Source organism: Argiope bruennichi, chromosome 1 (assembly GCF_947563725.1).
Source record: "Argiope bruennichi chromosome 1, qqArgBrue1.1, whole genome shotgun sequence".
NCBI classification, from domain to species: domain Eukaryota; kingdom Metazoa; phylum Arthropoda; class Arachnida; order Araneae; family Araneidae; genus Argiope; species Argiope bruennichi.
In genome coordinates this window covers 124543406-124571067 of record NC_079151.1, presented here as the reverse complement: position 1 = coordinate 124571067, position 27662 = coordinate 124543406, and the positions used below count along the sequence as shown (strand labels likewise).

General features: G+C 30.8%; 1 protein-coding gene across 3 annotated transcripts in view; it reads right to left on the bottom strand.

Annotated features, from left to right (window-relative positions):
- Positions 1–27662, bottom strand: part of LOC129987574 (cadherin-like and PC-esterase domain-containing protein 1) — a 373319-nt gene that overhangs the window by 139768 nt on the left and 205889 nt on the right. For all 3 annotated transcript variants that reach the window (XM_056095568.1, XM_056095666.1, XM_056095622.1), the window contains one exon: positions 16431–16629. In XM_056095568.1, coding sequence (XP_055951543.1) covers positions 16431–16629 — 199 coding nt within the window. The remainder of the gene's footprint in view (positions 1–16430; positions 16630–27662) is intronic.

The following is a 27662-nucleotide window of genomic DNA, read 5'->3' as shown; positions in this document are numbered from 1 at the left end:
CTGCGCAGGAAAGAAATATTGTATATTTCTAACAATATTTAAAAAACAGGTAGTGCCGGATTATTAATGCAAGATTTTTTGAGCATTCGTGTGAACTGTTTCACAATTTCAGTGTAGAATTTGGATATCAAAACAAACACAAGCGATCCTTCTCAGAAGAAATATGATAGAAATGATATGTATTAATTTCAGAGGTGTGTTAATGATGTGTGTTAATTTCAGTAATGTTGAGCATTGCACGACTTCTTCTTGTGTACAGCAGACCACCTCACCACCACTGAACTAAACAGTAAAGACAGGATTTCTTTGTGGCCGATTTCTGTCTTTAATATAATCCATCTATATCATCGGCCAATTCACCAAACTGGTGGTCCACTTCGAGGCGGTTAGCCCACAATCACACAGTGGTCAATCTCTAAACTTCCCCGTCCTCTTCCCCTACATCTCTAACCCTTTTTAAGAGGAGCAGACCACCACTTTGAGATAATTCTCCTCAAAATTCTCTACATGCCTCCAAATGTGCGTTCCATAACAAAAGAAAGGCAAACAATTTTAAACTTTTAAGTAGTCGGCAAAAACCTGCCAATTTTCAACAAGATATCTTTCAGTGTTTTAAGATTTCTTGGTATTATTAATTTGTGCTTTAGTCGTTATTTATAACTTTTAGAACACTTCTCGTCTACTTGAGAAGTAACCATGAAAAAATTTCTGAAATGTAGCAAAATCATTTTTTGGAATTAACAGTTTTTATTTAGGATGGTTGAAGACCAGTCATTTGTCATTCAATAAAATGCCTTCTAAGCCAACATTTCCCAGATAAAGGAGCTCATCCGCTAACTGCTTCCTGCTGTGTGACCATCATGATAGCTGAACATATTTTATGTCATTTTTAGTTTTAAGATATGAAATTGCTCGCATGCATCGATAATGTTTGAAATAACCTTGAATGATGGCATTAGACGGACTTACCAAATATGAAGAATGTCAAACTCAAAAGAGTGTGATGTAGAGAACTGTTATACATCAGAGGCACTTCAATGTGTACAGAGACAACGGAAAATAGACTATGTGATATATGATTCTGATTACTAAGCGACTAATTATCGTAATTTAAGTCACATAATTTATCTCTATCAATTGGAAGTTTATTTTTGCAAAGTACATATTAAAGGTGATTAGAAAGTACCAGTTATACATCAGTTATACAGTACCAGTTATACCAGTTCTTAGCTCCCAAAAATGATTCGATTGCTCCAATTTTCATTTTATATGAAAGCTGTTGACACCTAGATATATCATCAATGGCCAATTGTTCCCTATAGCACTCTGTTTTCTAAAGGTATCTTAAAAACTTTATTTCACTGTACTTAGTTTAAGGGGGAAAAAGCATGAAAGAGGTCTCCAGCCTCAACCACTGGTTTGATTTCACCAGTTTTTATTTCATCCGACAGTTAATCATTAACGGTGACATTCATCCACCAGCCCCCATTTTGAATATAATTTCCAACATTAATTCATTGCCCATTCTCTATGATAAAAATCCCCGACAGAGCTCCTCAGCTTCAATCATAGAAAAGATGTCGTCAGTTTTTATTTTTTATGAAAAATAATCATACCTTGCTACGACATTAAGGGTTTCCTGTACCCCTTTTCCATTTCTGAGAGATGTATCAAAATAAAACTTTGAGAAGATTCATTTGCCTCAAGAACTGCAAATTTAACTCGCCAATTAATTTCATCATTTAATAAGCATAGATAAGTACTCAGAACGCTCTATGATTACTGTGAAAGTATAGTTTAAAATAATACGGTCTATTACTGTGATAACATGAAATTCATCAAAGCTAGCTGATGTGACAAAATTAATACCATTAATATGGTAGGCAAGTTGCTACTTATCAAAAGATGGCTAGTCATTTTCATTACAAAACACTTATCAAACTGCAATGTGACATCTTCTTTTACTTTGCGGTAAGAAATTTGATAAGTCCATTGTTTAGCACTTGATAGAAATATTATTACTGTTTGCAAAAACGACAGTATCAAAATTTCCTTAATAGTGACAAGTTAACCCCCGGGTGGGCACTCAGAAATGAGGATGAGATGGTTTCGGTATGGTGGTGGGATCTAGCCACCCTGGTAAGTACATAAAAGGCGGGTGATCTGGCTCCTCCCATCGATGATGGGACGTATTTCCTTCGGGAAGAGTTGTACCGTGGCCGGTGATGGCCAACCACAGTTCCCGCCAATGTTGCTGTTGTGGCGGTCCGGTCATTCAGTATTCTTTATCCGTGTGCCTTCGAGCGGGTCAGAGAGTCAGTAATATGACTTAATGATGACAAGCTGCCTTTGAAGTCCAGCTGGTTCGTTGTGGATATTGATTATGTGTGCTTCCAATTAAATCGTTTAGATGTATTTTCATGTCTATGATTTCACAAGCATTAAGGCCTTGTTACTTAAATTGTACTATTGATGCTCTACTCATTAACTACAGAAGCCTTTCTATTGGTGACCAGTTCTATGACGTAATATGCCTGTTAAAAACGTAAATATCCAATTCATTCATTTTCTAAATGTTGCGGGATTGTAAATTAATTTTTTTTATTCATTAAGTTAATTGAAAAGATAATTAACAAAATCCATCACTTTTAACAATAGTAGCTTAGCTCTTAACAATAGTAGAAATTGTCGCGATTCAATTTTTGATGAAACTGTGAAAACGATTTGAATTTCAGAGCAACAATGTAATCTCTTATTGAAAGTTCAGCAAAATAAAAATTGTTAAAATTCAGTAAAAATTTGCATAACTATCAAATTAGTATAATTAAAAAGACAATTTTTGAATTTTAAGATGATGATAATTGATGATAACTTTTGTGCTGTAATATTTTTAAAAGTTAGAAGGGGAAAATGTCAAAATTTAGATTAATTCCATTCCTACTATTAGTTCACACTCTCTCTATATATCTTGTTCAAATTTTCAATCCTTAAAAAAATACTTTTTATTCATCCACTCAAGTTCAAATACATTTTTTAAAACTTTTAGTGGATGATACTTGAAGTAAATATTTGTCTTTCAAATATTAATTCATTAATTAAATTTGTCCAGTAATTAATATTTGGTCGCCAAATCCATCACCATGTCGCCAAGCTCTGAAATTATTGACGCTACACCCGATTATAAAGATATATATAAATAATATAAGAAAATAAGTAGGAATTTTTGCTACTTAATATTGTAATTCTATCATATGTATATACATATTTATATTAATTGTAATTATTTAATAAAAAGTAACTAAAAATTTTTTTGTTGACATAAGTAGGAATTGACTTAATTTTTTTTATATATATTACTTGTTTTAAGTTCATATTACAAAGGAACTCGTGCCGAGATGCATATTTGTCACCGTTTGGTATGCGCCAAGTTTAGTTCTCGATGGAATGGTCTGGTCTCTAGAGCGGTAGCATATGCATAAACACACAAACTTCCATTATCAGTAGAGATTTTTGACTCTTATTTTTTCTTCAGAATATATCTTCTTAAAGTCTTCTATTAAAAATCTGTTTTTTAATCGTCCATTAGTTTGAACTATAGATATCTAGAAATAAATAAATTTATTTTTATAAGAAACTTCCTGTATTGCTTTAAAACTCGTTTGTTTTTATATATTTTAACGAATTTTATAATGTAGATAGAAAGTGATTTGAAACTGTCAAACATATGTTTATTAATTGCTTGCTATTCTTCTTGCAAGTGTTGTATTTTATGTTAAAATAAATATCAAAAATTACGATCAACATATGTGTAAAAATTAAAAGCAGAACTGATAAAAAACAATATTTAAAAAAAATATCAAAACATTAACTACTACAGAAAATTCTGTAAAGTACTTTTGAAACAAAGGGGGAAAAACTGCGAGTTCGCAAATTGTACAGACTAAGTCTATGACAAAGGACACCGACGTGCTCTGATTGGTTTAAGTCTTGGCATCTTTTTGGCAATGTTTTGCACTCATAATAGAGAAGTTTTCGCTTATTTGGCTCAAACCTTGTACCTTTCATTAGTTTTATGGAAGATATGAGTGAATATCAACACGATCTAATTCTTATTAATATAATTATTTTCTCTAAATATTACTAATAATACTACTAATACTAATTAATAATAATAATAAATATTACTAATAATACTAGTAATACAAGTAACTAATGTTGTTTGTGCACAGAAGTATAAAAACTATTTGAAAGTAATTACTCAACATATGATGCAGCAATTAAATAATTCTAATTATTCTATTATTTTCGTGCCTTTATTAGATAATTTATGCAGTCATTGAAACTTGTTGCTGAACGTTTGTTACTTTCCCATCCACTACATATGGGGAGATGATTACTTAATGCCCAAAACGTATAAATATGTAAGCTTTAATGGAATATGTGATTTCGTAGCTAATATTTTTAGTTATATCAAAATAATATTAAGAAAAAACGCACACACAAAATATTTTTAATAAATTGTAATTTTTATATTTCCTGAATTTAGGTTTCAGGATTTGATCTTTTCTGCTGTATATGTGTTCCAGATTAATATTACATGTAAACCGTAAAAAATAGGATGGGGGGATAAATTCACAATTTTATTTATTTTCATAAAAATATATTTCAGTATGGGATCTTTTTGGCAAAACATTGCCAAAAAGATGCCAAGGCTTAAACCAATCAGAGCACGTCGGTATCCTTTGCCATAGACTTGGTCTGTACAATTTGCAAACTCGCGGAAAAACTATCCAGTCCAAAAACCCAGTTCATAGAAATCAGATTTTTTTGATGTTGCCAGGTACTTCTTAAAAAATTACGAATTTCAAATACTGATAAAATATTTCACTCAACAACTTTACTACAACTTCGTTTTTCCAATTTTTTTTTCTTCAATTTTTCCGGAACATTGTTCCTTCAAAAAATTTATTGGATGTATCACTTTTATCCGCAAAATATCGGTTTCCCGTGGCGCGCTTATGATATATTCGAGGTTAGTTTTATTACTTGGAAAACATCCAAGTGGCATCACTCTACATCAATAGAAATTCGAAAGTTTTTTTTTATGACCATAAGTCACTTCCAAAGTTGTTTGATGCACAGCAGAAAACGCTCCGTTTTTTGGAATAAAAAAAGATAAATGTTACCTTGAACTACAAAACAAACAATTTCTATCCAAAAACTAATAGAACTTTCGTTTCCTATTAAAAGTCAGTAGCTTTATCCATTAATATATTATAGTATTTAGGGTTAAGTTTTGAAATAGCTGTATGCAACTTTTTATAAGTAAACACTTTCATGAAAAACAATTTCCGTTTTCTCCTACAGCAGAAAATGCTGCCATCGTTCAAAAAGAATTAGACATTAAAGATTGAAGAATAAAGAATCTTCACAAATCAGACTTCTCTGAATCCGGAAAATATATTTTTTCCAATTCTGTCTGTCTACCTTTCAACTTAACAACGTGAATCGGGATTTGTAACCAGGCAAACTAGGCAATTGTCTAGAGTCAGTTAGATGTAACGAGGTTACAAGCAAGGTTACAAAACTGTATTTCCCTAGTTGACAAATAAATAAATTCGTAAAAAATACAAATTCCGTGCATGATCAAATATTTGGATAAAATCAACACTTTATCAAGTATAATTGGTCAGGCCGCCCTATTATTATTCATTACATTCACTTGGTTATCAGAATATTTCGAATACCGAATCTTTTCTCCAATAATATTATACACAAATACAGATTTCGGCAGCCCGGAATCGTACTATATGTTGTAGTGTGACTATTTTAAGCCAAGTGTTTTTGCAGTAGCTTCTGAGGGTAAAGATCTCTGAGCACCCGAGGGCAGAAGCCTGACTTCTAGCTCAAATGAAGATGGCATACACACACTCACGCATCACAACCCTTTTTACGGGGCGGACTTCATTCATGCATTTCATTCACTCAACCACAGATCGTAATTTAGACCTGAATCAGAGAACGATCACCTCTGAACCAGTACCCCCTGTGATATTATTCTCGTCATGGAGGACTTTGTGACCACGACAGATTTATACGTTCGCCAGCAACTACACATACGGAGAGTCTTCGTGCGGCGGGGTTCTAACTCACAACCTAAGGGATGTGAGTCCAACGCTCTACCAACTAGGCTATCCCGACCTTCAATCGTAATATATGAACATATATATTTTAATAAAATAAATCAGCTCTAGCGGTCTTCCCTACATATTCTCTCACGCATTCTAATAAGGATGTTATCCCAGAGAACGTCTTGCATAACAATGTCGTATAATAGTCAATAGTTACGAAATATTAACCTTTAGCGTGAATTTAGCATTTTCGCTGAATATTGTTACAAATCTGTAATTTTGCTACCCAGTACGAATAGTGTCATTGTAAGAAAAACCGATGTAAGATCTGTTCTGTGTGTGCTGAGCTTGGCGACTAAATGGATAATACTAGAAAGTTCGAGAATTTTCATGATCCATCCACGAAGAACGGAGATACACCAAGGTACACCCTGATTGGTCAGAAGGTTCTAGCCTCGCCTCCAGGAACTATAAAAGATGGTCACTCTGAAGCTGCAGAGAAGTCGTGTGTGAGAGTAGTCGGAGTCGCCGATAAGTAAGAGATATTAGAGGATTAGACAGCAAGCAAGCTGCTGAACTAGCGATTAAATGCGCTGCATTATTACGATTGATTGGTGGTATTTGTAGAAAAAATTTTGTAACAATATGTTGTGTCATCCTTGGCGAGTGTTTTGGTGATCAATCCCTGGCATGTATTTAATAATATCCAAATATCAAATTTGAGTTGTAAATGCGTTTTCCCCAATCTATTCCAATAAAAATTCACACAGGACTACATTTATTGTCATAAAATTATATACCAATTTCTATATATTTACGTCATTGTGTCTTTGAGTTATCGCGTTTATATTGTACAGACCAACAGACAGTCAATCTCTTGTCGGATTTGGCACAAAATTTTTTAGGTGTCTAGACTGAAGATATTACTTTTGTGTATTGAATTTCATTCATCTGGCTTTTTTCGCTTCATAGTTATCGCGTTAAATTATATTCGAACAGCCAGACTTCATCTGAGTAGATTTTGCTCAAAATTTGATAGAAATCTACGAATGTTGTGTAAAAACCGTATACCAATTTTCATCCATCTAGTTCAAAGCGTTTTTCAGTCATCTTTGTCACAGACAAAAGGACATTTTCCAAAATATGTTTTCCAAACTCAGGGAGGTCTAAAACGTAGAGATTCATCAAAATCAAGAATTTTTTGGCGATTACTATATTTTCTTTTGGGTTAACCGGAGTTTAACCCCCTACTTCGCCAAGTTGAGATAACGCGCCAAAGCTGGCAACCTCCAGACTGGCAAACCTATTTTCTTTCGTCTTAATTATGCGCTATGCGTGGACATCTGCTCCCTCGCTTTTGAACATTTCGGAAAACACGGCGCAAGACCGTTTTTGGTGAGTTGGCGATTTTTGAAAATTGCGCCAAGCAGGAGGTTAAACACCGCTTGTACCCTTTCTTTATATTATGTATATGAGAATGTAAAAAATAAATTAATCTACAATAAACCATTAACATGCTATAAATGTGTACAAATGTGAAACTTAATTGTTTATCTGGTACTTGTCGGTTGTAACGGCGACCAAAAAGCGCCAAGAAAAAATGTCGCCCATTTGGCGATTTCAATCGTCACTTGCAATTCACTTGAACTTGAAAGAAGTAGGATTGATAGCAACAATGGCTGTTATCCACTGTTCCCAGATGAAGTTTCAGTCAGTTAACAGTAACAAAGCAGTTCCGGTGATGCGATTTAGTTCATATTCGAGATTCTAAAGTTCCTGTGAAAAGAATAGGTACAATAAGGCGGACAGTTCCCGCAACACGGAATGATGATAAAAGTCTCAAAAAATGTCTCAACAGAAGGTGGTCAATAAAGTTGGTAGACATTGAAATGCTTCATCGCTTGAAGAGAAACTTGCAGATTGGTCTTGTTTGCAGTTATTTTACGCAGAACATTTTTGAAGGAGATATCTTGCTTATCCAACTGTAGAAAAGTCCACAATTTGTCTCTATAATATGTATACTTTTTGGCACGAGAGAATTATGTGTTCAATATCGTTAATGCTATTACATTCCTGACAAAGAGGATCATTTTATAGATTAAAACGATTCAACAGTCCTGGTGTTATAATTATTTTGCTGATTAGTCTGGTGAAGACAACATCTTCCCGCCGATTTTTGGACCAGGAAGATAGTGCTTCAATGCTAGGGATGTCACCTAAGGAAATGAAATATTTACTGTTTCTATAATTATTGATTGTGATCTGATGCAACACTTTTTTGAGGCTTGAGATTATATCTTCAGGAGAGATTCATTCAATCCAAGGTGTATTTTCTGTCACTTCTTTGGCTAAGCGATCTGGAAGCTCGTTCCAGATTATATTCGAATGACCAGGTACCCACAAGAAGAATATTTCTGTTTGATTTAGTTTGGTTAAAGTTTCAACATTGGATGCAATACGTTGGATAATTTTTGGCGATTGGAGAGAAATATTCTTCAACGATGTGAGCGCAGAGTAGCTATCCGTAAGAATCAAGCAATCCTTTCCCGGAACAACGAGGACATCTAATGCTTGACAAATGGCTAAACTTACTGCAGTAAAAATGGAATTGACAAGATGAACTCGAAGCATGCAATTCGCACGTTCAAAATTTTTCATAATAAATATTAAAGCACTTGTGTATATTTCTATAATTTGGCGAACTTTTTTCTTAGCGCTTTTTGGTTGCCGTCAAAACCGAATTGCACTGTTTATCTCATTAAAAGCTGTCTCATAATGTACATTGATTAAGACCCCCAAATACGTACATGTGCCATTCCAAATAACTAAAAAAAGTAGAAAATTAAAAGAAGTACATTTTGAATGTAATCACTGTATCAAAATAATACATTGAGAGTTAATCTGGGAAACTGACGAATTTATTAGCGAAATTTATTAAATATCGCCAACGTTGGCATGGAATAGTTACATTGGTAAATTTGAATTTTTGTTTGAATTTTCATAAACATATTTTCAAACGTGTTAACTAAAACTAATCCAAAGAATGACTCGTAATAACTCACATTTTATATACGCATGCTTTGATTAAGATTTATTAGTAAGTAGAAGACAGATATCTATTATAAAAATCTTTCTATTGTCCTTCCTAAGTGGCTATTTCACAGTAAAAAAACTCTTGCTTCTTTTACGAGCAAAGCACACTGCACTAACTTTTTCTACTCTCTATGCTGCTGCATGCAGTCTGAATGATGTACAAAAAAAATGAGCCACCTGAGATGGAAGAACCATGTTTTCTTCAACTGAGGCATCAAATATTGACGGTTACGATTATGAGACGCAGAGAACCACTTAGCGTCCAGGAGAAGGAATAAACAACTTCCGGTTGGACTTAATTGTCTGTCCACTTCATTGTTTGAGCAGCAACCGTTTCTCATCCAGAGAAGAAAGAAAGGTTGGTGGATGTTGCAAAGTGATTAGAAAAACCAATGGACTGGCTGACAGAGATAATTCGAATCGGAAACGATAATGCATTTCTTGTGTTTGACCAAATGGTGGTTGGAAATGTCTTTCTGTTTTCAAAATGAAGTGCTTAATTATCTTAGAAATAAAGACTGAAATAGTATCTATATAAAATGATAAAGTACGTCATAGAAATCCTTCATATTACTTATTGTGGACTGGCAACGGTTTAATGTTAACAAATCGATATAAGAAAGTTCTAGACTGCTTCATATTATAGCTGCACATAATTGATGGATCTAGAAAATATTATTCTAGATGCTACCCGTTGGGTCGAATACTTCATGCGGTCAGAAGAAAGAAGATGTAAAAAAAATTTAAAAAAATAATAAGCTTTAAACAGAAAGTTTAATTGAGTTCAAAAATATGTTGAACGTCAGTAGATGGATAATCTCTAAAACTTACCTAATGAAATAGATGACCATATTTACCAGAACCATTGATCTCACGAAAATGGCTTTCGAATCATATTAAATTCAAAAAAATACTTCTTTAATGATATCTTTTTCATTTATCCTTCCATTTTTATCATCATTTTATGCTCATTTTTACTTTCTCGTATAAGTAATTTAGAGCAAATATAGTAATCGTCAAAAAATTCGGATTCGAGATTTTGACGAATCTCCATGTCACAGACCCCTCTGAGTCCGAGAACCAACTGAGTTTCAAGAAAACCTTCTACTTTGACTGTTTATCTCCTACTACAGGTGTAAATAATTATTTATTTAACCAAGATTAGAACAAGTTGTTCTTTGTATATATAGGGCTGTTAAAATAAAGAATTGTCTGGAAATTTTGCTTCGTTATTTGATCAGTCTAGATCAAGACATTACAACGCTTACCAGGGATTCATCGCCAAAATTCTAGCCAAGAATCACTTGACAGATTAAGTAAAAATGCTTAATTCATAGCAAAGATTAATATTTCGTGACTATTGTACGCCAATACCATGCAAAGTGTCCACTGGGATAACATTTTTATTAGAGAGTGTGCGAAAAAGCTTGAAGAGATCATTACCATTGGCTTCTTTACTTTTATAAATTTTTTCCAAGCTTAGAAATTATACGATGCTTTAAAGTTATTATTAAATCTGAATTCATCCATCAAAACATTGCATCGCGTGTTTTTGCCAATGTCAAAATTAAGACCCAAAAAGAAGGATTTTCACTTCCACTTTTATTTCACAGTATCTGCATTTTTAATTAGTGCCCACAATTACTTACTGCAGATCGATTAACTTAAATTCATAATTTTAAATCTATCTAATAAACAGAAATTAAAAACAATTGCATTCTATAATAATAATTTACAATCTACAAAGTCAATAATCTGGAGAAAAAACCGCTCGATTATTGCGATTTGCATTCTTAATGACATGGACACGCAAAGAGCGTCTATCGACATTGTAAAATAAATATTTCACTTCACAATATTATCCAACTTATATATACTACAATCTTTAATTTTCACACTTTATATAAGAAGCATAAATATAAAAAATATTATCCTGTTCTTATAGTTTTAAAGGATCAGAGGAGTAATGGTGGAATTCGGAGGAGTTTATATTAAGACAGACAACATATTGTGATTTATTCTTAACCCTTTCTTGACCGTGGGAAGTATGCTTCCCACCAAATTTATCAATCTTTGTATGAAATTATGTAGGTTGGCGTAAGTTCTGACACATTTTTTAGTAAAACAGAAACTAAGATGCTTCAGTTCTTTATCTCACACAAAATGATGTGTCTTGATTTGTTATTTGATTATTAATTAATCAAATTAAATTTATCTAATAAGCTAAATAAATCCCTTTTCTTATTCTAATTTCAAGTCCAAATTTTTTTAAACATAATATGGCCCATTAATTTTTTAACATAATAAAAAATGGCCATTTAAAGGGTTAATTTAAGACATCTAACGGGGATTTCCATATAGGCAACTGCCTAGGTTGCTAAAGTTGAGAGGGGGCCGAAGCAAATTAATTAAGAACTTTATTTTTCTAGTTGCCGAATAAACATATTTGCAAATAATAAAATAAGTAATTTTTTAGAATCCAAAAATTAATTAAAAATTCTAATTTTCAAACACTAAATAATTTTTTAAATATTTTTTTCAGCTATATCTTCCAAAATATTATCTTGCAAAACTGATTTTTACATTATTTTAATATTCAAAACAATATAAATATATTGATACCAATTTCACTTCTGTCGAATTTTTTTTCTCTATTTTTATAATTATTTTAAAAATTTCTGCCTGATATGCAATCTGTAACAATGTTTTTTTTTTTATTGTTGTGGTAAAATTTTAATATTTTAATTTCATTTTTTCGTCAAATAATAATTAATTATTAAATAATTACACGTCATTAAATAATTTAATCACGTGTTCTATCCCTTTTAAAATTAAGAAAATGAGTTGTTTTCTTTGGTATTAACTTCAAAACAGGAAATGACTCCCGCTTTTATTTCCCAATATATACTTTTTCATTCGCAAGGACAATAAATTCTTATAGACTGATTTCGTTAAATTTATATTTTTCTGCCTTAAATCAACGAGAAATTTTTTTAAAGTGTATTTAATACCCAAGAAACTGAAAATAAATTGGTCCCCAAAGACGTCTAGTATAAAATAATTAATGCAAATTAATGTCTACGTTTAGCAAACAAATAAAAATTAAATTCTAATCTTCAAAATATGTGTTGAATGCTAAACATGAAAATGAATGAGATGAAAAGTATTTAGTTATTATTGCAAAAATGGCGCATTAAATTTCAAAATTAACATTTAATAGCTTTCTTTAAAATGTCTGATTATTTATTTATTTGTAATGAAAGTTATTCTCCAAGTATCTACGTAGTTTAATCCGACGACTAAGTAACGTGTATAATAAAAAATAAATAACAACTTTCAAACTCCAGAATTGATGGAACGTGCATTTTTATTGCAAAATTCCAATAACAACATACTTTTAAGTTTTTCCATTTTGAAATTCTAGCTTAATCAGCGATTGTTTTCACAAATAATTTTCAAAATAACGTATGAAACATTTTTTAAAAGCTTCGAAAAGAAAAATTCATTTTAGCATGAATTTAAAAGCTCGACAATTATTCTTGTAATAACGATGACAATAATCGTTGTAGCTTCAATAACCATTTTGTTTCTATTTAAATTCAGTCGCCGAATTAAACGGGGTTTTAAAGCGATGCTCAAACAAATGGAAATGGAAATTGTTAAATTAAGCGGAATTCTGTTGCCGTTCAATTAAACTGAAAGAATTGAAAAAGCTTTCTATTGCGTAATTAAAACTAACGTTACATTGTTCGAAACAAAGGAATTGGAAAGGCATTAACTTTTTTTTTTATCGTCTTTGACTATTAGAATAGGAATGATGGCATGATTAAAGAAATAATTTCGATTTTAACTATCACTCTTAGTGAAATCAAGTGAAACCTTATATTTGGAATAGTTATATCACCAGAAAGTTAAGAAATGCAAATACAAAAAAGGAAGAAGCGAAGGGAATGAGAAAGAAAAAAGATTCCCTAATTTGAAGCATCGCAGAATGATAATATTTTAGATTAAACTCATCTGTCTCGTCTTGCTTGATTGCATTAACAGCTGTATTCTGTGTATAACGGTTTTTAAATAGTAATTTACAGAAAGAAATGCAGCCTAAAGACATAATCATTATTAAATGGATACTGAATATTTAGAGATAAATTTAAGATCGGTTTAGCATTAAACCGAAAAATCTAATGTTTATTTTTGATATTATATCTATTATAAGCATTTTTACTATTTTGCAGAAACGTTATTAATTTATTCATACCTATCAGTAAAAATCTTGTTATTTTTCGCATGTGATCACCTGCAGGAAAAAAGTTGTTCACAAATTGTGTTTAAAGTTAATTTTGTAGTGCTTATTAAAATGGTATAAAACTGATATCACTAAAAATATAATTTTTTTTGAAATTTAAAGTATGAGGCTATGTTGATAAATCCATTTTTGAAGAAACTATGAAATTTCTTTTAATACTTTTAATGTTTGAACAGGCGTATATATAAAATCGTTTGAATTTCGTCTATTTTTTAAACACATTTTTGTCTAATAAGTCTATTTTATGGGAAGTTACACTGATTTTTATATTTGGAATTACATATGTTTTAATGCTACTTCACATCTTTAATACTGTTCTCTCAAATATAGAATATGATTTTCTTATGAGAAACTTCATAAAATAAAATCTAAAGGATATTTTTTTATTAAATTTGGTATATTCATTTCTCAATATATTCTACAGTTCTTGAACTAGAGAATAAGTAGTCTAATCATTTAGAAATATTTCATAGTTGTTTTAGTCCTTCATAATACGATAAAATTGAAAAATTAGCATTATTTATCAGTCGAACCTCGTTACTTAAAGAATGGATAAAAAGGCAGCTGATGTTTTACTTCAGGAACTAGATAATATATTTCTTCAGCTATCTGTAAAATTTTAGGCAAATCATTTGATAAATCTTTAAACTAGAAGATTCTTCCTTTATACCTCTTTTTAGCAAAAAACGCCCTTTTGACCAATTTAAAGAAAACCTTTGGCACTTAACTGGTATATTTAGGCTTCATAGAGGTTTCTTCAATCTTTTTTATGTAAATACTAAAAAAAATATAGCAAAATTCAGCCCAAACGTAGCCACATATCTTAAACCAGTTGGAAATATATTTTATTTAATATTTGCCATGAATTTTTAATTAAATTTTTAAAAAACAATCTTTAACGGGCATATATTACACAAAAAGGAGATATTACCAGCAATAACATATCAACAATGGATCATCGAAGATAGCATTCTAAGTTCTTTCGAAACAATTGTGCATCAATAAATTGGTGTTATTAGTATTTAAGTATATACATTAGAGAATAAACGAGAAAGCTTTCAAGAGAAATTCCCTGTTGATGTTTACATGATTGTGCCCACAGATAGGCATACTATATGTGAACTGAATTTTGCGAAAGCCATAATAAGACATGCATTGTGAAAAAAAAAAGTACAAAGCAAATCTACAAGGCACCAATAGCAACTAGAGATACCATTTTGGCTGACAGTCTATTTCTGTGTAACCATCTTAGAAAGGAAATCTCAAAATTTTAATTAGATTTTTAATTAAAAATTGGTCATATTGTTAATAATTTTTCCTTAATAACTTTGGAAAGTACAATTACATGGACATAACTTTAGCAAAACACTACAAACACGTTTCAAAAAAATTAATTTTCAGTGATATTAATTTTAATCCCTCACTATTTTTCTTTTATCTCAATAAAATTTAAAAAACATTTTTAAAGATGATTTACAGCAATATTTTGTTTTTGTCTATGGACATAAATAAACCCTTGAGATGCAAGAAAATATTTTTAATTTAATATTATTAATAATAATAGCAATTTACTTACGGAAAAGTATGAAAAAGACACGAAGTCGAAATAAGAATATATTCAAAGAATAATGCAAAATTCCAAACGATTAGATTTTGATATGAACGAGAGTTGAATTGGGAACTGAAAACGTTGCCAGCTAGAGAATAGGAATTTCTCTTCGGATTGTAAATAGGAAAAAAAAAAAGTTAAAGAACGACATTAAATAAATGATATAATTTTTTTGGGTCCAAACGTTTTAAATAATTGTTTTTTTACACACGCTTCTGGAATTACATTCTGTTCATATTATCGCTCTTATATAATTTATAGTAAATTTTAAAAGTAAAACAATGATAGGTGAAAATTAAATCTGATAGTCGAAATTTAGGACTTAATAAGTCTACGGAAGTTGAACATGTTCTGAAGCGGCAATTTAATTTTATTGCTACACCCAAAAATGTTACATTCGTAGATATACAGAAAAAAATTTGAAAGGAGAACCCTCATTTTTTCATGTTAATATTATTTTTAAAAGAATCGGACAACATAATTTGAAGATATGAAATTACTATAAAATTAGGTTCAGACTAGGAACGTTAAGGTTTTTCGAAGTCTCTTATAAATTCTGAAATTATTCTACAGAACATTATTTGGATAAATATATTTCAACTTCCTCCTATGTCCATTGTGACTGAACATATAAACGGTTGCACCGAAGAACGAACTGTTGAAGTCCCGTTTATTTTTTGTGCAATATCCTATCTGTCAGTTCATGCCTCTATTCTTCCTTTCTAGATTTTCAAAACTAAACAAACTCTCACATTCTCAAAAAGAAAAAAAAAGTTATCATCGGCAGTTTGGGTAGACGTCTGTGCCCTCCAGGGATCTCTTCACTTCCAATTCTTAGTTCTTGGGTTTGATCTTAAAATGCCGGAAGTAGGTATTTAATTTTTTTTTAAAATCTCTCCAGTTAATCGGATTGCTCATATTTTGTGAATTTCAACTTTTCGCATATTTGTACATGCGTAGAGAAAATATTTTAATCCTTAAGAAAAATACGAATTCGATATTTTGACTTTAAATATCACTGTAAAATTTTTTGGAAGTGATATTTTTATATATTTTAGAGTTAAGGAAGTAAATTATTAAGGAACCTTCCAAATTTTGAATAATTCTGGATATGTTGCAGATTATAAGTTTCTAAAAAACGCAATGAATTATCAAATTCTGTTGTAATTATCTTTAGTATTTAAGATTTACAAATAAAGTCCATCATAAAAATATAAGAAAATAAAAAGTATATATTCGTCTAATATTAATGCAAGAGAAAAAAGTAAAGAAACTAAAAAAAACCACTCACTGTCCATGACGAAGTAGACGGTGCTGTTCTTATCTGCAATCCTATGCTTCCTGTACCATGGGGGATGGTAAACTTGGAAACCATGCCGCTCAAGCGCCTTCTGGTACATGGGAAGGTCTCGAGTGACCACATTCTTTTGACCACGGACGATAGTCGACTTGCGTTGTTGGCGGAGAGCTCGGAGAGATTGATTCTCGATCTAATAAATGAAAGGAAAAAAATTTCACTTAGTATTTATGACATTCAAAACAAAATTTCCAAGATGAAAAAAAAAAAAAAAAAAGAAAAAAGAAACCTATTGCAGTTTGTTTCTATATGAAAACTGCAATAGAAAGAAATGTGCCTAGGAAGAAATGTTCATAGAAACCTATTATAGTTCAAAATTTCCAAGTTGAAAATAAGAAATCTATTGCAATTCATTCCCAGATGAAAACTGCAATAAGAAACGTTCTTAGAAACCTATTGTAGTTCAAAATTTCCAAGTTGAAAATAAAAAATCTATTGCAATTCATTCCCAGATGAAAACTGCAATAAGAAACGTTCTTAGAAACCTATTGTAGTTCAAAATTTCCAAGTTGAAAATAAGAAATCTATTGCAATTCATTCCCAGATGAAAACTGCAATAAGAAACGTTCTTAGAAACCTATTGTAGTTCAAAATTACCAAGATGAAAATAAGAAACCTATTGCAGTTCGTTCTTAACTGAAACATATGAACATACACTAGGATTATTTTGAATGTGAAAATTAAAAATATTTTTATAAATTTCGTAATGATTGCTGAAACTATGAATTTAGTTTTTTAAAAGTTTTGGCACTACAATGTGAACTTATAACCAATTTATATTCCTATTTCTGAATAAAATCAATGGTTGCATTTTGATAGCAAGTAAGTATACATAGTTTTTATGCTAAAATGTTTGGACATTTTTATTCGATGTAAAGAAATTATATTCGATATATAGAAATTGTTTTTTAATTGAAATATGGGAAATCCAGAAAAATAATTTAATTGTAATTTTCGATACATGCGAGAAAAATTTCGATACATTAAAATTTTCAATAGATGGAGTTCTACTGTTTATAAGGTTCAATGAATTTTTTTAGCCTCGAGATATTTCCAAAATGAAGGAAAAAATCTAAAATAGCGTGTACTTAAATATACAAAAAGAAACAGCATTTATGACAAAATAATAAAAAAAAATATATATATATTTTTTATATTCTCATCATTTATTGATTTGATACATCAGCCAAATTCATTTGATGGTGTAATGCTATATTTACGAATTTCCTAAAATAGAAGAGATTCGTTTTACAGTTGCAGTTATAACAATCACTTTTGAATAAACAATGAACACTTCTCCAGTACAAAATTTAAAAATATACCAAAAATGAATTAAAAAATTAAGAATTTATTAGTTAATTTTGGCTTTAAAATGTTTTGAAACATAATCTGGTTGCTCGATTACATCATGAATTTACACAAAGAATTATCAGTTTTTTATCTCTTTGTTCTCATTGTATTCCAGACGATAATTTGCAAACGATAAATACCCAAATATGCTAACTGCATCATTTTCAACAGACTACAAACCATCGATTTCTTTCAACACATTTCTGCAAACGATTTTTTTTTCAAAAAATACATATCGTGCAAAATCTCAATTTCATGCAAAAAAAAAAAAAAAAAATATATTCCATTTCAAACAATTCAGCCGACAAACTGACTATAGAATTCAGAATGATCGCTTCAACACATTGGTGTCGCCATGAAAGAAAAAAGAAAGGGAGAAGAATAAATCGCCCCATAAAATAAAATCAGTAAACATTCCATTTTGTGCCAGACCATTTGTGCACTGGCACAAGTTTGCAGATGAACGCCATTTCGACCTAAAATAAAGAGAGAACCGCTGTCATAAAACAAAAGCACGCCCAGTTTTATGTATTCCATTGTGCATATAAATCAAAACGGAAAACTGCCCTGAATACATTAGAGAAATAAAATAGCCGATACAGTAAAAATTTGTTGTGAGGAGTGAAAATATTATAATGGGATAGAAGAAAATATAATATTGTTCTTGATCAATAATAATATCTGTAATTTGTTTAATTAGAAAACCGAATTTAAGGTTTGTGATTTATTTTATTATTTTCTCATACAGGATTAGAAAATATTGTGATCGGTGAAAAATTTGAAAAGACTTTAATTGACTCAAATTCCACGAGTTCGTAAAAATTCTTTTTCGATTTATATCTTTTTCAGTTTGTGAAAACCATGACTCAAAAAATGCAATTACTTATAACAATAATATTCAGCATGTGGTCTTCAAATTATAACTAATTGCCTTTGATGGCTAGCTGATACAAAAAGGCAGATTTTAGTACTAATAAATAACTTATATATAACTTATGTTCATTATCATCACAAGAAAATATTTTTTTATTTATCAAAACGTGACAGATATTAAGACCATATAACTTTTATATTCTTAAAATTGCTCTGATTATTGTGTACATGGACTTTCTCAATGAGGTCAGGTCTCTTAACTCAGACAGCGATTAAGAGTCTAAGTAATATATTTTAACCCTTTAAAAGGCCATTTTTTTTTCTAGTCATATTATGTTAAAATATTTTTAGGCTGGAAATTAGAATAAGAATTCATTTAGCTTATTAGATAAATTTAATTTGATTTATTAATTAATTTGGTTAATTAAGAATTAGGTAACATATCAAGACACATCATTTTGTCTGAGATAAAGAGCTGAAGCCTCTAAGTTTCTGACTTACTAAAAAAATGTGTCAGAACTTATGCCAACCTACATAATTTCATACAAAGATTGATAAAGTTGGTGGGAAGCATACTTCCCACGGCCCTAGAAAGGGTAAAATTGCGTATTGCCTTCTAAAGTAATGTAACTATGCTGTTGATTTCTCTTTTAAACTGCACAGATAATACTTGATATCTTCTTTCCACAACTTTCAACAATGAAAGAAAATCCCACCATCAAATATTTGATGAAACAGTGATAATGTTTTGAATTTTACTGTAACAATTAAATGTTTTGTTAAAACTTACGCTGAAATATTTTTAAGAAATCGCTAACACTAAGGAAATATCTACGTAACCAGTTTCGTATTCATAAAAAGAAAAAAAAAATAATAATAAAATTTTAAAATGGTGTAGATATCCTGTTTGCCGTTAATATGGTTGGCAGTTATCGGTAAGAATTTCGATCCATTTTAATTAAAATTAAAAAAAAAACAGCTTCGAGATAGTTTATGTTGATCATGGGACGAATTCTTTTGTCGCATTATATCGTTATTTAATTACCAACTTTCTGATTGTGTGTGTGTGTTACTGATTTCTATTTCTATTATTCTGGATGCTATTTATTGTATATTTCGTCTGTGTTATGCGCCTGAGTTTATGTTGATCATGGGATGAATTCTTTTGTCGCATTATATTGTTATTTAATTAGAAATTTTCTGATTGTGTGCGTGTTACTGATTTCTACAAATGCTATTTTTTGTATTCTTCGTCTGTGCTATGCACCTGAGTTTCATGTTTTCTTGTACAGTGAAAATTCTTTATTCATTATTGAGATAGTTTATCCATTATTCTTGCATCAAACACAAATAGGATGGATTTCCATAATATATCTTTTTATAGACGCATCGAAGTCAATAAAGAAATTTTAATTCATTACATAGAATTTGAATTTTCCTTCGCTCATGAATATCATCAATTAAATAATTGCCTAATCAGAAAAATATCAAAAACAAATCTCTTTAACAACTGAATCTTCTCGCACTGTCCCCCATACATAATTAGTTCTTTCTGTCTAAACCAGCATTCAAAACCGTGTCAAACAATTGAAAAATATCAAAATAATAACTAAAAAATATAATGAAATAAACTTTAAGGAAGGGAGAAAAAATTGGAATCTAAGAGGCAGGTATGGGGGGGGGGTAAGGGGATGGGGAACAGTTTTAGATAACGAACTTCCCGTACTTCTCTTTCTTTGCTGCCCCGGGGGTGAAAAGACAAATTTTTCGGGAAAAATTTATCCGACTTTTCCCGTTTCGCCCTCGGGTAGATATCCGTCACGAGACACTCGCCGATTGGTTGAAAGATGGGATGGAGGGGATGGGAGAGTGTCGAGAAATGAAAAGTGGTAAAGAGTAACAACTGGGCTCCCCACTGATGATGACAAGTTGGAATAACCACCAAAAAATAATAAAAACCGGCTTCCCTTTTTGTATTATCTTTGGGATGGGAAGCTGTCGGATGTTTTGTGCAGCGAGTTTAAGACTTTTTGCGGTTTATTTTCTGTCCGCGGCGATCGTAAAATGTGGAAAAGTTCGGATTAAATCTCATCACATGGAACGAGTGCTTTATTGGTATATTCTGATACCAGATGAGAGTATTTAATTTTTGAAAAAAAAAGTAGGAACTCGACATTTTGTGATTTATTTTTTGTGCTTTTATGAATTCTGAATTGAAGTTTTTTTTTTTTTTTACCAATTTATTGCTTTTTAACTATTTTCTAATAAGTAAATGAAAATAATTAATTTTTTTATTTTCTCGTATATGTAGTATAGAGAAAGTATTGCAATCTTCAAAAAATTGTAACTTGAGATTTGGACAATCTCCACATTTTAGATCGCCCTGAGTTCGTAAAATACATTTTTTGAAAATCCCCGTCTGTCTGTGAGAAAGATAACACTAAAAAGCTATCTGTTAGATATATGAAATATGGTAGACAGTCTTTAAACTAAATGCGTAAATTTCTGCTAATTTCTGAGCAAATTTCATTCAGAAGTCTGTCTGCCCAGTTGTTTGAATATAAAATAACAGGGCAGCTACAAAATGAAGATGGTTAGACGGATAAAATTCAGTAAACATATTTAACATCTATAGTGTAATCAACTATTAACTTTTAAGCAAAATTCAATGAAGGTTGACTGTTTGTTGATCTGTACTTTCAGAAACATATGAATGCCATATTCAAAAATGCAATGACTTATCTATATACATATATATAAAATTTGGTTTGGGATTTTGTGATTACAAGCGTAAATTTGCGTCAAATTTTTGTTACAATCAGATGAAAAAAAAAACATGTCTAGAAATACAAATTTTAATTTCAGATACTATTAACTGCATAGAAAGGATTAATTATCAAAAAACACGCCAAACGTGACACCATAGATAGAAGCCGTAACTATTTTACGCCATAAATGACTTTCGTTTGGATGACACCTTTATGGGAAAGTAGGCGAGCTTGTTTTGGCGACATCAGTACGCGCTGGTCAAATTGAAAAATGTGAACAACGATTCATGTTTTATTTTCAGTTAATAGCACACAAAAAATATGACAAAAAAATTATATTAATACTCATTGTATGGATTTTATTGCTTTTTTGGGCTATTTTAATATGCAGATGAAAAAAATTGATGTTTTAATAAATGGAGAAGGAAAATGTTCAATCTTTTACGATTCATTTTCAGAACGCGACAATGCAAAATATGAAAAATCTGTATTAGCACCCACGTTACTAGAATGCATTGCTTAACCCTTTCTAAGGCCGTGGGAAGTATGCTTCTCACCAAATTTATCAATCTTTGTATGAAATTATGTAGGTTGGCATCAGTTCTGGCAAATTTTTTTTAGAAAGACAGAAACTTAGATGCTTCAGTTCTTTATCTCACACAAAATGATGCGTCTTGGTTTGTCCCTTAATTATTAATTAACCAAATTAATTAAGTAATCAAATTAAATTTATCTAATAAGCTAAATGAATCCCTTTTCTTATTCTAATTTCAAGCCTAAAAATATTTTAACATAATATGACTAGAAAAAAATGGCCCGTTAAAGGGTTAATTGGTGCATTCTGACGAGCAAATGAATGCAATTATTTTTAAATTGAGAATGATAACTCTCTACTTTTCTGAGTGTAGAGATTGTATTATGATTTATTCTCTGAGTGTAGAGATTGTATTATGATTTATTCTCTGAGTGTAGAGATTGTATTATGATTTATTCTCTGAGTGTAGAGATTGTATTATGATTTATTCTCTGAGTGTAGAGATTGTATTATGATTTATTATCTGAGTGTAGAGATTGTATTATGATTTATTCTCTGAGTGTAGAGATTGTAAAATATGGAAAAAATGTACACTGTATTGGACTAATTAAATACTTAATCAGTTTATAATTTGAGTTTAAATTACACATCAAAACTTTTTATTTAATATTTCGGCATATAATTCATTTTTATATATAAATTGCGTGTTTGGCGATTACTTTATCAAAAAATTTTATAATATAATACAATGCAATTTTCTTGAAAAGCTTAGATATTTTCGTTGTCATTCCGATATGAAATTAATAGAAGACATATGGAGATGAATCCACACATGCACATGCACGAACCACTAATCCCGGTCACGTAGCAACAAAAGTTAACATGAAGTTAAATTTAACATACATTAAAATATTATATAACTTCTAACCTTATCTCAATGCAGCTATTTACTGTATATTCTGTAAATTTTTTTCAGCTGCTAGTTCAAACGTGTGTCGTAAATAAAAACTACTGTAAATAGAGAATGATATAAAAAATTTGCGTAGGTGTATATCATTCTGTGAGAATGAATGTGATTTCTTTCATCATAATTAAGAATACTCCGCGTCATATTGCAATTTGTGAGAAGCACGCATTTAGTTCATTAAGAAAGACTATTTTAATTACTGAATGAAACAGTTCAGCTATTTAAAAAAGTCAAACCCGTTTTTTGTTCATCATTTCTTCAAAGAAGAATATTTATAAATAATAAACAGATTTCTTTTGGATTTATTTTAAGAATGGCTTTTTAAGAAGCATTAGAGAAGAAGCAAGAAAAATGCGAAACAACAAATATCCATTAAGGGATAAAATGAAAAACAATTTAACTGTCGCTTAGAGTAGTTACTGAATCATTGTTTCGAAATTTAATAAAACCTTTGTTTCAGAACTTATAGTCTTCCGTGATTTCAGTAAAAGAATGAAAATTTTTAAAATATATTTTAAGCATTGTCTACTGTTCTGGTTTAATGCTAATCTGCCTTGATCTGAAATGCACCTATAGTCTGTGTATTTTCTGTAGGCGGTTCAAGGTTACATTTTCTACCTCGTTATTGGTTGCCTGGCACCAGTAACGCGTTAGAGAATGTGACCTTGAACCGCCTACAGAAAATACACAGACTATAGTCTAGTTTTCTACTAATTATAAAAATAAACTTAAATCGCATTGACACATAAATCATTTGGAGTGGTGCTACCTTAATAGAGTTGTTATTCCTTCCCTTTCTCTCTCCTCATACAATTGTGAAGCTTGGGAAAGGGCTTTGAGCATCAGGAATGCTCAGATTTTTATTTTCACTCATGAAAGTTATGTGTTTTGTGGTATAATACGATACCCGATTCTTGTGTATTAGCTATATGATACTGGTGAACAATAGTTACGAAAGATCGACCTTTGACGCGAATTTAGCGTGGAATATTAGACGATTAATTGATGACATACGGTTAATACACAATTACAAAGAAATCGGATGTGTTAAAGACGTTTTTTCCCAATAGAAATAAATATGACGCAGAAATACAACTGTAATCGAAAAATCGCATTGCAAATTTTATTTATCCAAGTCATTGTATTCTTGAATTATCGTGTTTGTGTACAGGATAAAGTACAGACCCATAGATGTTCATTCTTTTGATAGATTCGGTTCAAAATTCAGTATGAATTTGCAATTAAGTGCTAAAACTGTAAACCCAGTTTGACTTTCTTAATTTGTTGCTTTTTTGAATATTTCATTTACATACATGTAAAAGCACTGATAGAAAGATAGTTCATACTTGATTCCAAATTTATAACGGATTCACATAAATTCTAAATCAATCTACCAAATTTTATTTATCTAGCTGTTTACATTTTGTACTTTACGTGTTCACTTGTACTTGGAAAATTGGTCATCCTCTGAATCGATGTCGTTAAAAATCTGTTAAAAATTTACAAAATTGGTGTTACGTTCGTATAATATCCGTGTGTCTTAAAGAACCTGTAAGTAAAAACTGTCGCACGAAATGACAGAGAGATGTAGTTCTAAAAATGCATTTTTCATACTCAGCGAAGACTGAAATGTGGAAATTCGTCTAACTATGGAGTATGAATTTTTTTGACAGTACTTTCTTTCTGTATATTTCGTGTATGGGAAAATAAAAAAGAGAAGAACGACAAAGAATGAAAATTTAAGCACACCGAAGTTCATTTTTCTGTTTTAATTGTAGCCGGCTCTAGTTTCCTCACTCGTTATGAAGCCCCTTAACAATTCTTAGTGCAAAAGAAATCATCTTAAATATAGTAAAATAACCAGGTGAAGTTATAAATGTGCCCTTTTTTCAGATTTGAAAATTATATATTCGTACGTATATTCAAAGTAATGTCATGTATAAAGAAATAGCCATTGAAAGTTGTTGAAAGGTGTTGCTTCCAGGCGCAGTTGATTCCGACATAAACAGGCTAGATAGTTTTGACGAATATTGAAAGAATGCCAAATAAATAACGCACGACCTTAATGAAAACCTTAGCGATCATTTGCGAAACTTGGCAATGAATTTGGCGAATTTGACGACAAAGTAAAAAATTCAGAATCTTCCGGAATTTCGGCGATAGGTCCATTAGAACGGGAGATATGCCGACCTTTCTGTTCTTCTTAACAGGGACTATTAAAAAGATGGGAGGAGGGAAAGCGATTTCTAGTACTGAACAGCACTGAATAGTAGTCTTGAAGTCGAATCTTTACCAGCACTGAATTGTGTGTCAAGTGTTGGAGTTGAGAATTGAGGCAACATTGAGTTATGTACTGAATAGCTAGTATCTATCAAGTTAGTTAGCTGCGTTAGTGGTGAGTCGACAATGGAGAACAACGGACGTTTGACAGACGTGAATAATGAGTCTATAATCTCTAATAATCGAATAATAATCTTTCTGAGTTTTTTATGCTATAACGGTTGTTTACTATCGGGTTGTTTCTTGTGTGCTGCTGTTTATTGTAAGTACTGCTTATGTGTACTCGTCGACTGTGCTTAGTGGTCTGAGTGTTGAATAAATCGTCCTTATTAGTTATAGAGCTTGTACTGTTCCGCCGAACTCGTTGTTTTTGCAATTTTTTGAATTAAAAGTTTTCATAACAACACAGATTTTCATAAGCTTCTTAATATAGTAAAGAGGTTTGAATATTCAGTAAGTAGAATTTCCAGTTGAATGATTGAATTCGATGAAGTTTTTAAATATTTATGTAAGAGACATATATTAAAATTCTCCCGTTTAACCTATAAGCTATTTTAGTTATCAAGTTCAAATACAAGTAAGCAAACAAAGGAAATAGAACTAATACACTGACGGATTTAGCAAAGCGATTTACTCATATCTAGAATTTTGGAGATAAAACTATAAACCAAATATTACACATCTGGCTTGTCGTCGTCAATTATTGCTCAAAATGATGGACAGAAGACTTCCTGTAGATCTTACCTTATAAAAAATGTGATGTAAATCTATGATTTTGATGCCTTAATCATGTAATATCTAGAAATTCCTACAGCTGTAGTTGGCTTACTCCATCGAGGAATTTTCTATTATCGGCTTATTCCATCGAGGAATTTTCTATTATCGGCTTACTCCATCGTGGAATTTTCTATTATCGGCTTACTCTATCGAGGAATTTTCTATTATCGGCTTACTCCATCGTGGAATTTTCTATTATTGGCTTACTCCATCGTGGAATTTTCTATTATCGGCTTACTCTATCGAGGAATTTTCTATTATCGGCTTACTCTATCGAGGAATTTTCTATTATCGGCTTACTCCATCGAGGAATTTTCTATTATCGGCTTACTCCATCGTGGAATTTTCTATTATCGGCTTACTCCATCGAGGAATTTTCTATTATCGGCTTATCCACATCGAGGAATTTTATATTATCCGTGAACTTGGTAAACTATTGTAAAACTTGGTTAGAGAAAAAGCACCATTTATGAACTGGACACATTTTCCGACGGACTTAGTGGAATGATTACTGATACATAACAGAAATGGATTGGAATAATAATAGCGTATACAGATGAAGTATTCGATTTCTCTTGTAAATGTGCAGATGTTGCAATTAGACAAGAATTAGATCAATTAACTCTTATCGTGGCAAAATTGCTTTTTTGAAGAAAAGCAAAAAAAAAAAAAATGTATATAGATAGCTTCTTTACGCTATAAAAACATCAAAAAATAAATAAAAAAATCGTGTAATAAAAATCGTTTAATAAAACTAAGTTAAAAATTATTTTATAGTGGTAGTATATTTTTATAAAGTTGTATGTATTGTATACTATACAATATAAACATAAGGGTTAAGTAAAATGCATTATTTATTCTATTACACGTACAAGAACTTATTTTTCGAACTCACTCCACAGTGTTCACAGAACAGACTGAGAGATTGACATTCTAAAAACGGATTTTTCAGATTCATAAAGGCCTAAAATGAATCAAATCTCTTATTCAAGTTGGAGATTAGAATACTTATTATTGGGAAAACAATGTTTTTTTTTTTAAATTATTGTGAAAAATCGCGATTTTGTAAAGAAAAAAAATGCAGACTTTCTTGAGATTTATCACATATCATTTTCTTCTACAAGCATCTTATAAATTACTAGCTAATATACCAAATGTTACTCGGAATAATATTATTTTGATAAAGCACAATATTTTAAACTTCATGGGACAGTTTTTCGCTGGGTGTCTTTTGCTAACTTTCATTCTTCTTCTACTTTATTGTCTGACCCTTCGGCCAGCAGCTAAGCCATTTCTCCTTTTTTTCTTGTAATTTGAACCATTTGGTAAGAGTCTACTAACTATTGGGTTTAATTTTCACCTCTTTAAAATTTGTTTCTGCGGCAACAGAAATTCCTCCATATCATGGTTTTTATGACTTCTCCTTTGAAGTTAATGTGTTTAAACAGCAAAACAATATTAAGCCTTCTTTCTTTTCCCTTCTATATCTCTATCTGTAGTAGGAATGGACCTCATTATCTTCGAATGGCTTGCGCATTAAGATAATTTTAAAATTTCTCAAAAAGAATGAAACATTATATAATAATTAAACAAATATTATTGGAAAGATAATTATC